This window comes from Phoenix dactylifera, chromosome 13 (assembly GCF_009389715.1).
Source record: "Phoenix dactylifera cultivar Barhee BC4 chromosome 13, palm_55x_up_171113_PBpolish2nd_filt_p, whole genome shotgun sequence".
NCBI classification, from domain to species: Eukaryota; Viridiplantae; Streptophyta; class Magnoliopsida; order Arecales; family Arecaceae; genus Phoenix; species Phoenix dactylifera.
In genome coordinates this window covers 665,626-681,288 of record NC_052404.1, presented here as the reverse complement: position 1 = coordinate 681,288, position 15,663 = coordinate 665,626, and the positions used below count along the sequence as shown (strand labels likewise).

At 39.4% G+C, this 15,663-nt stretch overlaps 1 protein-coding gene across 2 annotated transcripts in view; it reads right to left on the bottom strand.

Annotated features, from left to right (window-relative positions):
* The window catches only part of LOC103721031 (transformation/transcription domain-associated protein-like), a 69,272-nt gene that overhangs the window by 35,244 nt on the left and 18,365 nt on the right, over positions 1-15,663 (bottom strand). For both annotated transcript variants that reach the window (XM_039132729.1, XM_039132730.1), the window contains exons 9-10: positions 8,107-8,175; positions 782-863 (exon numbers count right to left, since the gene is read on the bottom strand). In XM_039132729.1, the coding sequence (XP_038988657.1) occupies positions 782-863; positions 8,107-8,175 (151 nt within the window). The remainder of the gene's footprint in view (positions 1-781; positions 864-8,106; positions 8,176-15,663) is intronic.

Genomic DNA, 15,663 nt, shown 5'->3' with positions numbered 1-15,663 from the left:
TTTTTCTTTCTTGTTAAGCATTTTCTTTTACCATACCTTGAGCTTTAGTTAATCAGGGACGTGAGCCTGAAATTATGATTTTCATAATGTCCATACCCTCACTTAGAGATCATGTGATGGTCATGTTGAAACTTAGGAGAGGCTAGCTCACAGCCTCACACCATCCAATAAAAGAAAAAAGCAAGGTTATCGTGGATAAACAAATTAAGTTGTACCCTTTTTGTTAATAATGTTTTTCTTCTTCTGTCTACCATACTCCTCACTTCTCTACTGTACCTAGAATTAGAAAATTTCTCCCTTTATACACACAATGTGGATATCAAACATAGGTGAATGTGCTACAAGTTCTAAAGAGAACAAAGTAAGGTTATCATGGATAAACGAATAAAGTTGTACCCTTTTTGTTAATTATATTTTTCCCTTCTTTCATTCTCCTTGCTTCTCTGCTATACTGAGAATTAGCAAATTCTCTCCCTCTCTAAGCCCCATGTGGATATCAAACATAGTTGATTGAGCCACAAGTTCTAAGAGAAAAGCAAAGATAAGCTTTGCACAAGACATAACAAAAACTGATCAAAAAGGAAACACCAAATGGAAATAAGTAGAATTAAAAAGTATGGTCAAAGAAAAATTAACAAGAAACTAAATTTGAAGTAGTGAAGGGATCACAAAAAATCTCAAGCATTGTATGAAAAGATACTGGATGTGACAAGAATATTAGGCCCATTTGCATCTACTTTGAAAATGAAACTCTAGGTTTTTGAGATAAATTTTGCAGTACCCATCACCAAGGTCTTAATCAGATTTTTGTAATCACTGACTTCCTTCGAATACTCCGGAGAGGCCTGTAAATTGAGAACAGCCTGCACAAAACTACCATGCCAATCAGAAAATCCTCCAGCAAAACTAATATTAACTAAAAATTTGCATATAAATAATACTAAAGCTATTACCAAGTTAAACAAGGAAAGATGCCAAGAAAAGGTATTAAGGATCGGCTTCTCTAGACAGTGACAGTGTAACATATTACAAATCAAAAAAAGTTACACAATAAAATCATTATAGATTTCGTAGCTTTTTTCAATTCTTCTTTAAATTAATTGGAGCTGCATTACAAAGCCTCTATATATTGAATATAATGCTGAAAGCTTTCATGGATATAGGACTGACATCATCAAAAAGGTAAAACTTTTGATACATGGATTTAAATACTGCCAAGACAGAATGATACCACCAGTACCATACTGTTCTAGCATGAAAATAGCACCGGGATGGGTGCCAGCTTGCCGAAACAGGCAAAATAGGGACGTAGCAGTCGTCCCAATCAATACCAACCAGCATCAAGGCTGGTAAGACCGGTACGAAACCCATTCTGATCAGGCAAATAATTTTTTTAAAAGCATAGAAAAGCGACAAACCAACCATCCTGAATGGTTTGACTGGTATAAACCAATACCAAGGCTGATTTGGTCCATATCAAGCTCATCCTGATTGGAACAGAAATTTTTTTTCAGAAAAGGTGGATGCTGGCGGACCAAGAGTGAAATGTGAACGGCAAGTAAAGTGGATATTAAACCCGATACAAAATCATACAAGAAATAAAATTCTCCAACTTAATAGTAAAAGGAAATATTCTAATTATCCAACTACAGAAATACAGAAATCCAGTGATAGGGAATAGGAAACAAAATTAAGTCCTTGTGATATAGGCAATTCGCTGCCATAATCGATTGTTCTACAAGACAACAAATGCCAACCAAATCAATCAAGTACGTGATCAGATGAACTTCATTTCAATCCACATCCATATTGCACATCAAGAAAGAAAAAGACTGATTTAATATCCAAATTACATATCTAAACCACAGAAAACTGAAAAAAACAACAAGAGAGGAATAAAGCACCTCAAATTTACATACTGGTATGCACCACCATCCCAAAGGTTGGTGTAGTATGGGTCGGTACAGTATCATTCTTGAAAAAACAAATATTGCCCTAGGTACCAGTATTTCAATCCTTGTTTTGACACCCTCCGTTTTGTTGCCAAGAAAATGAGAGAAAGGAAATGTATAGCCAATTTGGGAATTCTGTCATGTTTGGTGAAAATAAGAAAATTGTCTAGTTGTAGACATGATTAAGTCATGTTGATCTATTTGTCTTTTGTTATTTTGTATCAAATTGATTCCTTTTGGTGATGAAAAACATTATCCGTCCAAAAATATCTAGCTCCTAATTCCTCCCTGCTCTTCTCTCCTAAATTTTTCTTTTCATAATGGAAAATAAGATTCTCCATCAACATTGTTCTCTATCACTTTTTGAGCAATCAACCAGAGCCAAAGGCCCCAAGGTATCATAAATAAGATTCACCGGTCCATAATAGCATGATATTATATGTTTCTGAGGCAGGTCAACAGAACAGGACTTGTCCAAGAATTAAAAATCACCAAAGGAATCCACTTTCATTGCATTTCTTGGCTATACATTTTGCATAGACTTACATTGGTTCTGTCAACTATGTTTAGTTTGCTATTTACTAGCTGAAATTATTTTATATGAGTGAAATGGTTCGAAACCGTATAAAAAAAGGTTTACAAACAACAAAGTTACATTGTTGATGAATGATACAATTTCATTAAATTGGCTTAACTGTACTATCATCACAATGATCTTTTTCAAGGCCTTGGTCAAGAACTTGGTTCAATAACAATACATATTCAAGAAGAGATATAAGATGCCTCCAATGTTAGACATAATTTACTTTTCATTACAGTGGCACAGGTAAAAAGGAAAAATCAGCGCTACTCATCTATCATATATGTGTATCTAGCCTAAAGCAATTTGTTGTCAGAGCTTCCAAATTCCACAAGATAATTAATTTGCAGTAACTAACAAGAGAATACTTCTACTTGTGAGGTATCATCTCATATTAGTCTTCGACAATCATAAGATAGCATCAATTCAATGACTAAAACTACCACTTCAGTGACTGAAAGCCTACTATGCCTGTCTGGAAAATTTTATCATGAAATCTGCCAAAGGATGTAAAGAAAAGCATTGTTTAGCAAATATTAGTAACAACTTTTGTGTTTGTTGCATGTTCAAGGTTGGGCAAACCTACTATAAGAGCTTACAGGCTACCACATATAAGGACTGAAATATCAATATCAGTACATATATTGTTACCTTATATGTAATGTATAGTATGTATTACTATAATAAGGTACAATAGTGAGACATGGTATACTTCTTAATGCTATCACAATACTAGTGAGATGCCGTAACATGTGTTCGTATGAACTGGTACTTATTGAAATCGATACTTAATTGGCATGGTACAGCACACATAGTACAAGCCAATACACACTAGCAATTATATCCTTGATTAAATACACTAGCCATATAAGGCCAAACCGTGCCAAGCAATACTCAAACTGCATTAGACCATAACAAAACCATGCCACCCACACCAAATCATTCTCAAACTATGTTGAATAGTGCATGAACCATGTTAACTTGACACAAGACTATGCTAATAAAGCCGAAATGCCTAGGGCACACATGCTGCCGCACGAGTCGTGAGTCCCGCCCACACAAGTTGCGAGTCCAGGCCTCACAAGTCATGGGTCCATGCCTCACAAGCTACGAATCCCATAGACACAGGTCTTAGAATCCAACATGAGTTTTATTTTGTTAGGAAAGTTTGATGTTAGTTAATTTTAGGAAATTTTGACTTTTGTAAACTTTCTTTTTAAGAACTTTTGATACTATTAGGAAAGTAGTTAGGGTTCTTCGAGTTGGAATAGGACTTGGAATCCCACATTGGAAAGTTGAAGAAAAAAGTCCCCTTATACTACTTATCAATACCTCCATTGGAGTTCCTCTCGTAGTCATATTAGAGAAACTTGAGTTATTGATTAGTAAGAATTCTCTTATTGAGAATTGTTATTGCCTTCACTCTATTCTCTCTCTCCTCTCTTTTAGTGGACTCCTAGGATTTGCGAGTGAGCGTGTGAGAACTGTATCCTTAGAGTGGCCAGCCAAAGTAGAGTTTTTTGGTTTTGGAAGAGAGTGATCTACCTCTGCTCCTCTTCCAACTACCGTCCGCCCCTGTGTCATACTTGTCGTAGTGGGATTTCTACCTCGCCATAATCGGTTGCGATGATATACCCTTTCTCATTCGAGTTTTCAGCCAAAATTCAACACCTCCCTGACGTCAGCTAACTTGCACAACATCATTATGCCCTGGATTGAACCATGTGCACTACTTGAACCAAGTCATCACACTAATGTTCACCCTCACATATTTAACCATCAGCAACCTTGAATATTCAATGTTGAAACCCCAAACTACCCTCCACAAGGCGTTAAATGTGGTCATGTCAATCGATGTTTTTAAAGTCATGCCTAAGGTCCATGTTACATGGAATCAGGTATGTGTATCAAGTACTGCGACTTATCCAAACATCAGATCCTTTCAATATCTAAAAATTTAAGTGTCATAAGTCATAACAATATCCATGCTTAAGTGTCACGTAGAGGTACTTTACGCAAATCTGAAGGGACCAGATAACAAAGCCTAAGGTACGGTTGCGGTGCAAGCTGCACCTAGACAACCTCAAAGCCTTGCCTACCACAAGGTGAGGCGAGTTTATCAAGGTGCTTACACCTTGCTGAGGAGTTGAGGTACAAAAGGAGCTGCAACTTTATGATTGTTGTGGCATGTATGTAAACGTGGGTGGCTAGGAGTGTGTTGCGTGTAATTGTAGCCTGCTGTGATTATCTATGTATTTGTGTGTTTGTTGTGTGTGTGTGCACATTGTAACGTATGCATGTGGGTTTCTATGATTCTTGTTGGTATGGCTGAAATTATTTAGATGTTTTTTATGTGCTTTTATGTCTTCAATAAGGCTTTTTCTGATATGCATAAACATATATGTAATATACACACATACATAGATAAACATTCACTATATATATATAATTTATAAGTGCATGTAAAAATGTGTATATATTGTGTAGGTCTTTGTTAAGGTGTGCACTTTGCACCTTGCACGTAGGCTCCAACAGAGGTTGCCGCATTGGGGAACCTTGAGCCCAAGGGTTGTTGTACCATTGTGTAACATTCCGTACCGGGCAATACCAAATCATATTGGCGCCAAAGCAAGACTCTATATGGAACGTACCAAGTCTTAATACACCAAACAGACCCTCATATCGAGTGTATAGATATTGTACCAACCTAATACTGGTACAACATCAGATACCGACACGGCAAACCTTGCTTCAGCGTTTAACAACTTTAATGCCACACAATTGTGCTATAACCTATTTACTATCATGTTCTATCAAGTCATCAAATACTAGTCACCAAATTGATAAACAGTAAGCATCTGGTAAAGGAAATATAGATATGAGATTTTTAGTCAAGTAATGAGATGTATTCAAGTTCTTCAGTGCATAATGATGGTTGATGGATGAGAAGACAACGTGAAGCCAAGGTTTGTCGTACCAGTATCGAGGCTCATATAGCCAGCAACTGGTTCGGTACAATATTGGTACTATACGAGCTAGGGCGTACGAACTAGGAGGAGGGAGAGGGATGAAGAGAGAGAGATAAAGAGGGAGGGAGGGAGTGGGTTTATGGAGAGGGGAGAAAGGAGGAAGAGAGAGAGGGAGGGGAGGCTCATGAAGAAGATGAGAGGGAGGAGAGGGAGGAGAAAAGAGAGAGAAGGTGGGAGGGAGGGAAAGAGACGAGGGAGAAAGGGGGCTTACGTCGAGAGCAACGGCATCGGTCGGCATCGAAGAAGGGATGAGAGAGAGAGCGTTGAAGAGGGGGGGGGAGGGAGAGAGAGAGAGAGAGAGCTAGAGGCGGAGAGCCCCTTGAAGGCTCTCAAACCATCAAAATAGGGGGAGAGGGGTTTTATAAACCAAACCATCCCGATAAACCGAACCCCGTCCTATTTGGTATCATTTCGATTCGGTAGAGGCTGAACCGCCTAGTTTGGATTAGTGCGAACAGTGATTGGAGTGATCCAGTTGTAAGGAGATCAAAAGACCATGAATCATGTTTACCATATCTACCTATGTTTTGGGTTTTATCGCAAGAAAGATGAGACAAAAGCCTGCTAAGACCCTCCTCTAGTCTGCTGTTTCTCTACTCTCTCTCAATATTTATGGCCCATCACTGAGGAGATCAAAAGGCCATGAACCAGTTTTGTTATGTTCTAATTTGGTTTTGATTTTCATACAAGAAAGATGAGAGAAAGACCTAGTAATGCTCTCCTCTACTTGCATCCGTTCCATTCTCTCTGGTCCTCTTATCTTCATCTTTTCCATCCTTTCCTTCCTTCCTTCCATGTTTATCTTCCCTAAAGGTAACTTTATGTAGACAAAGCAGCCCACAAACCTTAAATGCACCTGAATGGCCAATTCAACAATTTTTGCTTGTTTCCCATCCACCTTAACTTTCAAAGCAACCCTTTCGTTTCCTTTTTTCCAAGAAAATATTTTAACCCTATGCACAGGCATAAATCAGCAACCAATCATCAAAAGTTCTTAAAGTATGCTCCTTTCATAAATATCCTATGTTATAATCCCTTTAACCAACCTGGAACCCTACAAGTACTCAATAATTTTTTTTAGTAGCATGTGCCCAAAAAAAACTGTCCATATCAGTCTGCAAAAAGTAGTCTGAGCAATAAACATACTAATGTCATCTGCCTGTCGTTTTCTTAATTCCACCATTACCCTCCATCAAACATCAAGCAAAGGAACTGACATTCTTTAAGAAGCATAGGATGGCAACAAATGGATACTGGGCTCATAGATTGGGGCAACTATAAAAAATTGGAAACACGGAGAAGATGAAAGGCATGATCATCCTTAATCATAAGAAAGAAAGCACTTGTCATATCAGATATATAGATAGCAAAGGACCATCCATTTTCTTTTCTTTTCTTTTCTTTTCTTTTTCTGAGAAGAGACATCCATGTTTAAGTTCAAAATATGAATTGGTAAATTCCAAATGAAGTATAAAATTATTTGCTTAGGAGTATGTCAGCCTATTTTGTGCAGGCATCAAATGGAATATATACATTGACATAGTGGAGAAATCATAAAATGTGGAAAGTTTATGCAGGTGGTAGTGCCTAAAAGAACCATACTGAGTACCAGAAACAGAGAGGTTGAAACATAAGACCAAGGACAAAAAGCAGTAGAAAACAGTATCTGGTTGACCTTTACTAACCAAAAGGAACAAGGATAAACATATTCACATGTAAAACATGCTGAACAATGAATAAAACCGAATTATTTATCAAGAAGGCAGTATTGCGGTGGTATCAAGTTGAAAAAGATTTGGAATCAACCCCAAGTCTCAAAAGTATAGTCTCACAACATGCCACAAGTTATATATAAACACATAGAACAAAGGCATCCCAGTGCACGAGGCTTCCATCACTGCAGGGTCCGGGGAAGGTCAGATGCATACAGCCTTATCCCACGTGCAGAGAGACCGTTTCCATGTTTCAAACCTGGGACACCCAGGTCAAAGTGGAGCGAACATACTGTTACACCAAGGCCCACCCTCTACATGTAAAAACGTAATAAAACAGGTATTCCAGCAAACTTACAAACTCACAAGAGTTTGCAAAGCCAAACAATAACAGAAACAAGTTCACCTATATTCTCGCAACACACTGCTTTTTTACTTTGCACTTCAGAGTTGGCATAGTTACATATTGTCTTGTTTCTATTTATGAAAAAAAAAAAATTTCGCACAGATCCATGAAATTGTTGGCAGGTGAGTTCTTAGCAAATGCTTACATCAGTTATTAACCTTAGGTGTGCAGCAAAACCTAAAACCAACATCCAACTTGCAACAAAAAGCAAGATGTGTAACAATATGGTGACAATATATACAAATAGGACAACATGACAGATTTTTTTTCTTCATATGTTCTTAGCATATTTTAAGGAGTACAAAATAAATGAGCTCTATATTGTGACCTAAATAGAATTGAAACATTTAGTTTCCTTCCAGAAAAACTACAAACAACAACAACTAAACTTCTCTTTAAAAATTAAAAGTTTAACTAATCAGGTTACCTGGATAGCAACTTCAAGTTTCAATCTCAAATTGGACCGCTCCTTACCTTCCTCGCCTTCTTCGAGTAGCTATGTCAGCAAATAAAACAAATGTTTGTATAAATAACAAGGAAACTTTATGAGATCCTACCCAGACAATAATAATTGTTTGGAGAAAAAAGCAACGCATGTCATTCACACAACAACCGACTATCCCCTTCCAATGCACATGTTCTCATTCAGTCATTCATCCATAAAGACATAATATGAGAAACAATGAAGTTGGTAATCAGTTACACAAAACAAAAACTGATTAACAAAAAACATGCATAAGCCACATGAATTATTTTGACAAAAATAAAACAGAAAAATCATGTATAAAGTAGCAATACGAGACGTCCATTCGTGCTTACGTCTAAAGACTCTGATAAGGATGATATAGTGCATCTTCAATTGCATATTGAAGATCAGGGTACAACAACATATAATTCCATATTTAGATATAGCAGTTCAGGCCACATATAACAATGTCATGCAAGAATAAAGAAAAAATGCACCACCCTCCATATAAGGCATGAAGTATAAGGCAGGTATGTCAAATTTACCTCTCTATCTGATATGTACACTTCATTACATGGAGCCATACCCATGCGTTCAGAGGCATTTTGGGAGAGACTCATCCCAAGACATGAGACAGAGAATTGATATCCAGTATTACGAAGAGAATGAATTTCTTATGCAAGCAGCTCAAGTGCTCAGCAAGATGAATGTTTATGATTTGAGAATCAATAACACCAAAATCTCTAAGAAGTCCTAGTTGTTATTGGAGTACTAAAGAAAAAATACAAGACGTCCATGCCCTTTGGAACACCATCTCCCCCAACTCCCCATCCTTCACTGATCCATGTCAGATCTAATAATGAAAGAAGCCAAGTCTATGACATACTTCATGTCACCCAACATGGACTGAATCACAGTTTTGGCAGCAACCATGTTAATGAAAAAATTGGAACAGCAATTTCAACAAGCTGGTCAACATATTGGCCATTGCAGCAATTCTGACTCTACGGTAGGTCACCAATTCCTCAATAAAGAGGCTTCAGTCTCTTCCACGGTCCATCCTTCTAAACCTTTTCTAAATAGCAAACATGACAGCAGCACAATGCACATCCTTCAGCATTCTACTCCAGTATATGCATTTCATTATGTCCATCCCTTGTAAGATAGGTAATTAACCAAGGTTCATCATCTCGATACCAGACCCCGTACTGATACCATCCTATTACAGTGTCCGTATGCGGTACAGTATGAGACAACAAAGTGTACCGAGTATCGGCATAGTACAAATTTGTGTATGGTTCGGTACCAGTACCGGTATCGGTACGGTACGTATGGTATGGCAAACGTTGTAACTAACAATATCAGCATCACTAATATGATGTCCAGTGTCATTGCCTAGTATGAAATGTAGATCTATAATTTCTAATTAAATTCCATGTAGATGTAATCATGTAAATAACAAGTTCTTACAGAAAATGGATACTACTTTGCCATGAAACATGCTGAATACAACCAGCATTTTTTTGCACTTTGTATAATCTTGCATCTGTTAAAGTTTTCATTGTGTACAGAGCGAGTAAAAGAACATGCTCACAGCATTCAATTTGCCAAGTAACCTCACTAACCTTTAATATAAGCTTGACCATCTTTCCTACAGGAACTTGATGCAGGCAAGTTTTTCTAAAGGATCTTAATGTGGGATCGTCACGTCCTTCTCCAAATCATGAATGCTTCAATTCCACTTCCTACAGCATCCTTGTTCTTCTATTAACTTTATTTTTAGTTAACTAGGGATCTAATAGTCCACAAAGAAATTTGCAATAACAAGTTGTTTTTACCCCATACTTACTCATATCTATCAGTTTAACAAAAGCAAGAAACTTTCAATTTACTTGGTAAAATAAAGACTGTGGGGATTGATATCTTGAAATTTTTGTACCGAAGTACAGACTGCTCACTTCGTTGTTTATTTCCAATGACAAAGTCACGAGATGATTGCACACAGTATACTCAATATTAATTTCCAAGGCCCACATATAATACCGTTTACACTTCTATCATTTAGTCATTTTTTCAAGTGCTTATCCGAGCAATGACAGCAACAAGCTCACTTCTCAATACAGAAAAAGTTTTCCCTTTAACAAAGATTCAATCATATTCATGTCCAAACTGATAATGAGTAATCCACCAAAAGCTATTGCCAGAAAATGGGTGCTTTGAAGCTTCATGATGATCTCCTCTTGTAAGGATGCATTGTACTATTAACAGTTTCCTGAATTTACCAGTTCTACATCTCACTATAAATTCATGTTTGATAAAGCTCCGATATAAAATCTCACATTACATTTCATGTGCATGTATATTCAATTTCAGAAACTTAAAACAGCAGGTTCAATCCCCAAACAAATTGTTGCATTTTCATCAGCTACAGGGAAAACCAGTTTGCCCATCTTTGCAAGCTTATTTTTGTTCCCTTGCATTCTTTGTTCAAATAATCAGAGATATATGATTAGCCATACACTACTCCATACTCTAGTATATAAATCAAAACGAAATGATTTGATGCGCCTTTTGGGTGTACAAAAAGTACCCGCATCCAATCAGTACCAGTCTTTATGGAGCCTGAAATTTCTATGTTTCTGGAACCTTATGAACAGGTGCTCCCATACAATCTTTCACAAAAGACTAATCATGCTTCCTGCAGAATACTGAAGCTCCTAAACAAATTAACAATTTAACGCTGTATATCAAAAGGATACATTACAGATTACATCGAACCTCTCATTAATATGTTGTTGGTTGAAAATGAGTTGCTTTCAGAATTTAAAGCTGGTGTCTCCACAGATGACTTCAAAACCTCTTCTCAAACAAGGAATCAACAAAAAAAGAGGCATCCCCCATAATCTTGTTGAAAAATGTTCTACAATTATGTTGGAGGTTTGATCTGTTTTCTCCAAGGCATACAGTTTTCTTTAAGCTGGAAGTCCAATATGTTTTTTCCCCGAGGTAGATCACATGAAATTTCAGGGGAAAATCAAACAGGTACCTAAATACAAATCCTTCCAATCTCAGCCATTGCAACATGCTTTATATGGCCTCAAAAACTATCCTCACATATTGTTTAATGAACTTTATTGCAGCTCTTCTCTGTTATGAATATTGAAGAAGCCATGCCAGAAAATTTTGATTCTTCAATCGTCGCAGTTTAGTCGTCATGGAAGGCAAGGATGCAGTTAAAACATATTATGATACATGATAGAGTTTGTAGTAGGTTATATGTGAAAAAAAATATGGAATTTTATGTTGCTTTTTGGCATGAAATTCAATTATAATACAAATCTACACTGCTCATACTGTTCTTAGCTTACCATGCAACAGTGGTTAGGAGAAATACATACCAAGCAGCACCCCTATTTTCTCAAGCATAAATTCACAGCAACGAAGATGGTCCTTTATCAAATACTAGTCAAACGTTGCAGCATGACAGGCTTTAGTATTCTACACCTAAAACCAAGGTCCGCCGTACCGGTCCGGATCGGCGTACCGGTGGCCGGTCCGGACCGGTACCGTACCGGCCGTTACCGCGAGCCAGACTTTTTTTTTTTTTTAATGTTGTCTCTGTTGGATCTTAAATTAAGTGAAAATTGATGTTTTTTTATTACTTTTTTCATGATTTTTGATATTTTCATATTTAAATTTAGGGTTGAAATTTGAAACATATATGATGCATGATTGCATGTTATGTTTTCCTCCCGTTCCAAATGATAAAATCATACACATAAAATATCTTCAAATTAAGATACAATCATTTACATACATTTAAAGTACTCTAGGATATCTAAAATCGGGACGAGTGCCGATGGCTCTCGTAGATATCTGGATCATAAGTATAATCAGGAGGAGGCAAATCAACCCAATCAGAAGGAACGCGCGCCAGGTTATAAGAACTGTCGGATCTCTCGCTCACGCTCTGGCTCTGAGAGGTGTCCTCTGATTGTGTAGGGGCCCATCCAAATATGGCGGAAGCAAAATCCATTGCACCATATCCATATTCGTCAGGCTGAAGCTGTGGATAATAGAATCCGTATCCGTATGTTGTCGGATCTGCAGTCGTATCCTGTCTTCCTGAACGACCTCGAGGAGCCCGTCTTCTATATCCAATAATATCCTCACGAAATCTATCAGGTGGTCGACCGTGGTCCGTATCCTGTGTAGCACCCATAAATTGGGACTCACCGGTGAAATAAAGACCACCCTCCGGCTGTGTCTCATGAGTACCATACTGTCCTCCGCTCCCTCCATGGCTAGAAGATCCATCACCATCAGAACCTTCATCGCTGCTAGTCCAAGTCTCTTCCTCGACACTCTCCATTGGGATTCTTTGTTTTCCTTTCCTGGCCCTCTCTGCCTGGCTCCCCTGTGCCTGCGGCTGATCAGCTCTGGGAGTGCGTGGAATATTGCGCTCAGCCCATTGCTCTAGATCGACCCCAGCTTCGGTGGCTATGAAGGTAGCTGGTCGTGGAGGCGATCCTGGCTCGTCAAGCTCGGGCTCCTGCTGCTGGCCTACAAGCCAGCCGAGTAGTGGATCATCGTCATCAGCGGTGAAGGACCCGTAAATCGGATCTGTATACTTGAGCTCCACTTCCTCCTGGATGCACTTTAGCCTCAACCGCAAATTGTAATGCACATAAACAAGGTCGTTGAGGCGCTTTTGCGTCAAACATTTTCTTTGTTTGCTGTGGATAAGGGCGAAGGTGGACCAATTGCGCTCACATCCACTAGAGGAGACTGTTTGGGAGAGGATCCGGATAGCTATCCGCTTTAGATTTCTCGCGGATCCGCCAAAATGCAGCCACCATTCAGCTGCAAAAATATTTATGAAAATTACATATATGATAGTTCCATAATAGTAACTAAGTAACACCAGGTGAATGTTTTCCTGATGTGTCACGTACCTGGATTCATATTGTGTTTGCTGACGACAGCCGCTCGTTGGCCAAAACTGTAGCTGCCCTCTCTAAATAATTTGCTCTGTGAAAAATAAGCATAAGAAAACCATGTTAATAATTGAAGATGCTGATATACTTACACATGCTGGTAATTACTAAATCATAATTACCTCTTCAAGACATAGGGCCGCTTTTTCTGGATCTGCCTCCATCTTGTAAATCACATTACGCAAAGCATCCAGAAGTGTTTCATCCATACCAATTCCATCTATGCTGTACTGAAACCGGGGGTTTAGGTAGTATGCTGCACATATACGAGACTATCTTAGCATAATTATATAATTATATCCATCACTATAATTGTCACTATAATTATATCTTAGTTTACCTGCTAGATGTAATTCCGTACCCATTTGCGCTCCCCACCGTTGCTCAATGATGTTGATGTATGACCGGCCATGTGCTGGATCTGCCTCCATAATCTGATCCTTTGCCTTGACCATCATGTGATACAAAAACCCCATCTGGGGGTAGATCTCGCTATCTACGGCCCGCAGCACTTCATATAATGGTTTGATAGCCTTGACTATTGTAGTAGCCCGCTGCCAGAATGGCTGTCTCGTCACCAAGTCTTCTATCTTGCTCCCTTCAGTGCCGGCATAAGAATATCTACTATCATACCACTCGGGACTGGCAAACATCTGACGTAGGGCTCCTCTCTTCTCGAGTATGCTATCAAGTGCGATGAAGTTGGTAGCAAACCGTGTGACTCCTGGTCTCAGAATCTCTCCCCCTGCATACTTTCTCATCAATGAAAGAACCCAGTTATGGTTATAAATATACCTCGTAATGCGTTGGGCTGTCTCCACCGTTTGTTGCACCCTACGGATCTTTTCAATGTCCATCAACATAAGATCGATACAATGTGCAGCACATGGGGTCCAGAAAATATGTGGCCGCCGCTCCATCAAGACCTGCCCGGCAGCCTTATATTGCGGCCCATTATCCGTGACGACCTGCACGACATTCTCCTCTCCTACCAGATCAATCACATCCTCCATAAGTTTCAGCATGTACGAGGTGTTGTGCACATAAGCCGAAGCATCAATCGACTTGTGGAAGAAGGTCTTAGCATCACAGTATGTCAGAAAGTTGATGATGCTCCGCCTGGTCGGACCGGTCCAACCATCGCACATGATGGTTAGTCCATATATGGGCCACTTGCTCTTGTAGGAGTCAATCCAATTCTCCAGCTCCTCCTTATTGTTGTCAAGAAGCTCACCGTATATATCCTTCGGGCCTGGAGGAGCTACACCGGGACCGGCAGCTTGTATGGCGGCAATGGCAGACCTGTAGTATGTATTGTCTGTCACATTCGCTGGGATGTGGCTGAAGTGAAACCAGGATCCAATAGCTCGCCACATAGTTTTCTTCTTATCCTTCATCCACATTGTGTCTACCCTCTGCTGCCTTGAATCTCTACTGGGGAGAGCATGCGGATCTACATCATGAATTGTCGCTCCTTCTGGAATTCCTCTAGATGACTTCTTTCGGCTACCAAAACTACCCAGCATAGATGCAATCCGGCCACGTTCTTTGCCGACGCCCTCCCTTACTGAAGTTGTCCTCAAGAACTCTGGATCTTGTCTAGTGCTTCGAGAACCGCCGCCCGACTCGTATGCAGAGGGCCCAAATCGAGCCCTATGCCTGGCCACCTCCTCCTGCTGCCACTGGTCATCCAGGCTTGCATGCATGGCCGCCTGAATATCTGCCTCCTCCTCATCTAGATCCTCGACCTCCTCTGGCTCCTTAGAGTGATAGAAAGGTGGCTCTGCCGCTTGGCGATCGACCTCCGCCCTCTTCTTGGAAGCCATCTCCTTCGCTTCTTTGGCCTCAGCGAGATTCTGCCTCATCAGCACACGAATCTCGTTAGGACAATTTCGGCACGTAGCAACCTCACCGGAATTTCCGGCTAAGTGTTGCTTCAACCTGGTTACCCCTCCTCCCTTGAAAACCTTGTCGCAAAACTTGCATTGAAACTGGTGTCGTTGCCCCTCACTTCCAAGTCTTCGCCCATAAGACCAGCCAATATCACGCTTTGCAGGGTTCGTTTTTCTTGATGGCTCCATTTCTATCATAAAAGGACAACTTATCAAAAAATTAAGCTAATAAAGTAAATTTTTGCATTATCTTATTATTTAAGTAATTTATAAACTATTTTTTTAAGTAAATTATTAACAAAATTAATGAAATAATATAGGATAAAAAAACCGCACCTTAAATAGTCTCCGCTGGATTTTTTGAGCAGGACCTCCTCCTCAATTTGTGGGCTATCTCTCAAATCTTTCCGTCTCTGATTACTCTTTAGAGACTCACTCCTGGATTTTAGAACCTCAATTTGTTTGGAGTCTGGACAGAGCCTCGTTCGGTTTTTATAACCGAACGAGAGGCTTAAGAAGTGGCCGAGACTCTCGGCCACTTCGTGCTGTTAATCCAAGATTAACAGAAAAGAAGTGGCCTTTCGGCCACTTCTTTCGTTGATTTGATGGGAAAGAAGTGGCCGGAGGCC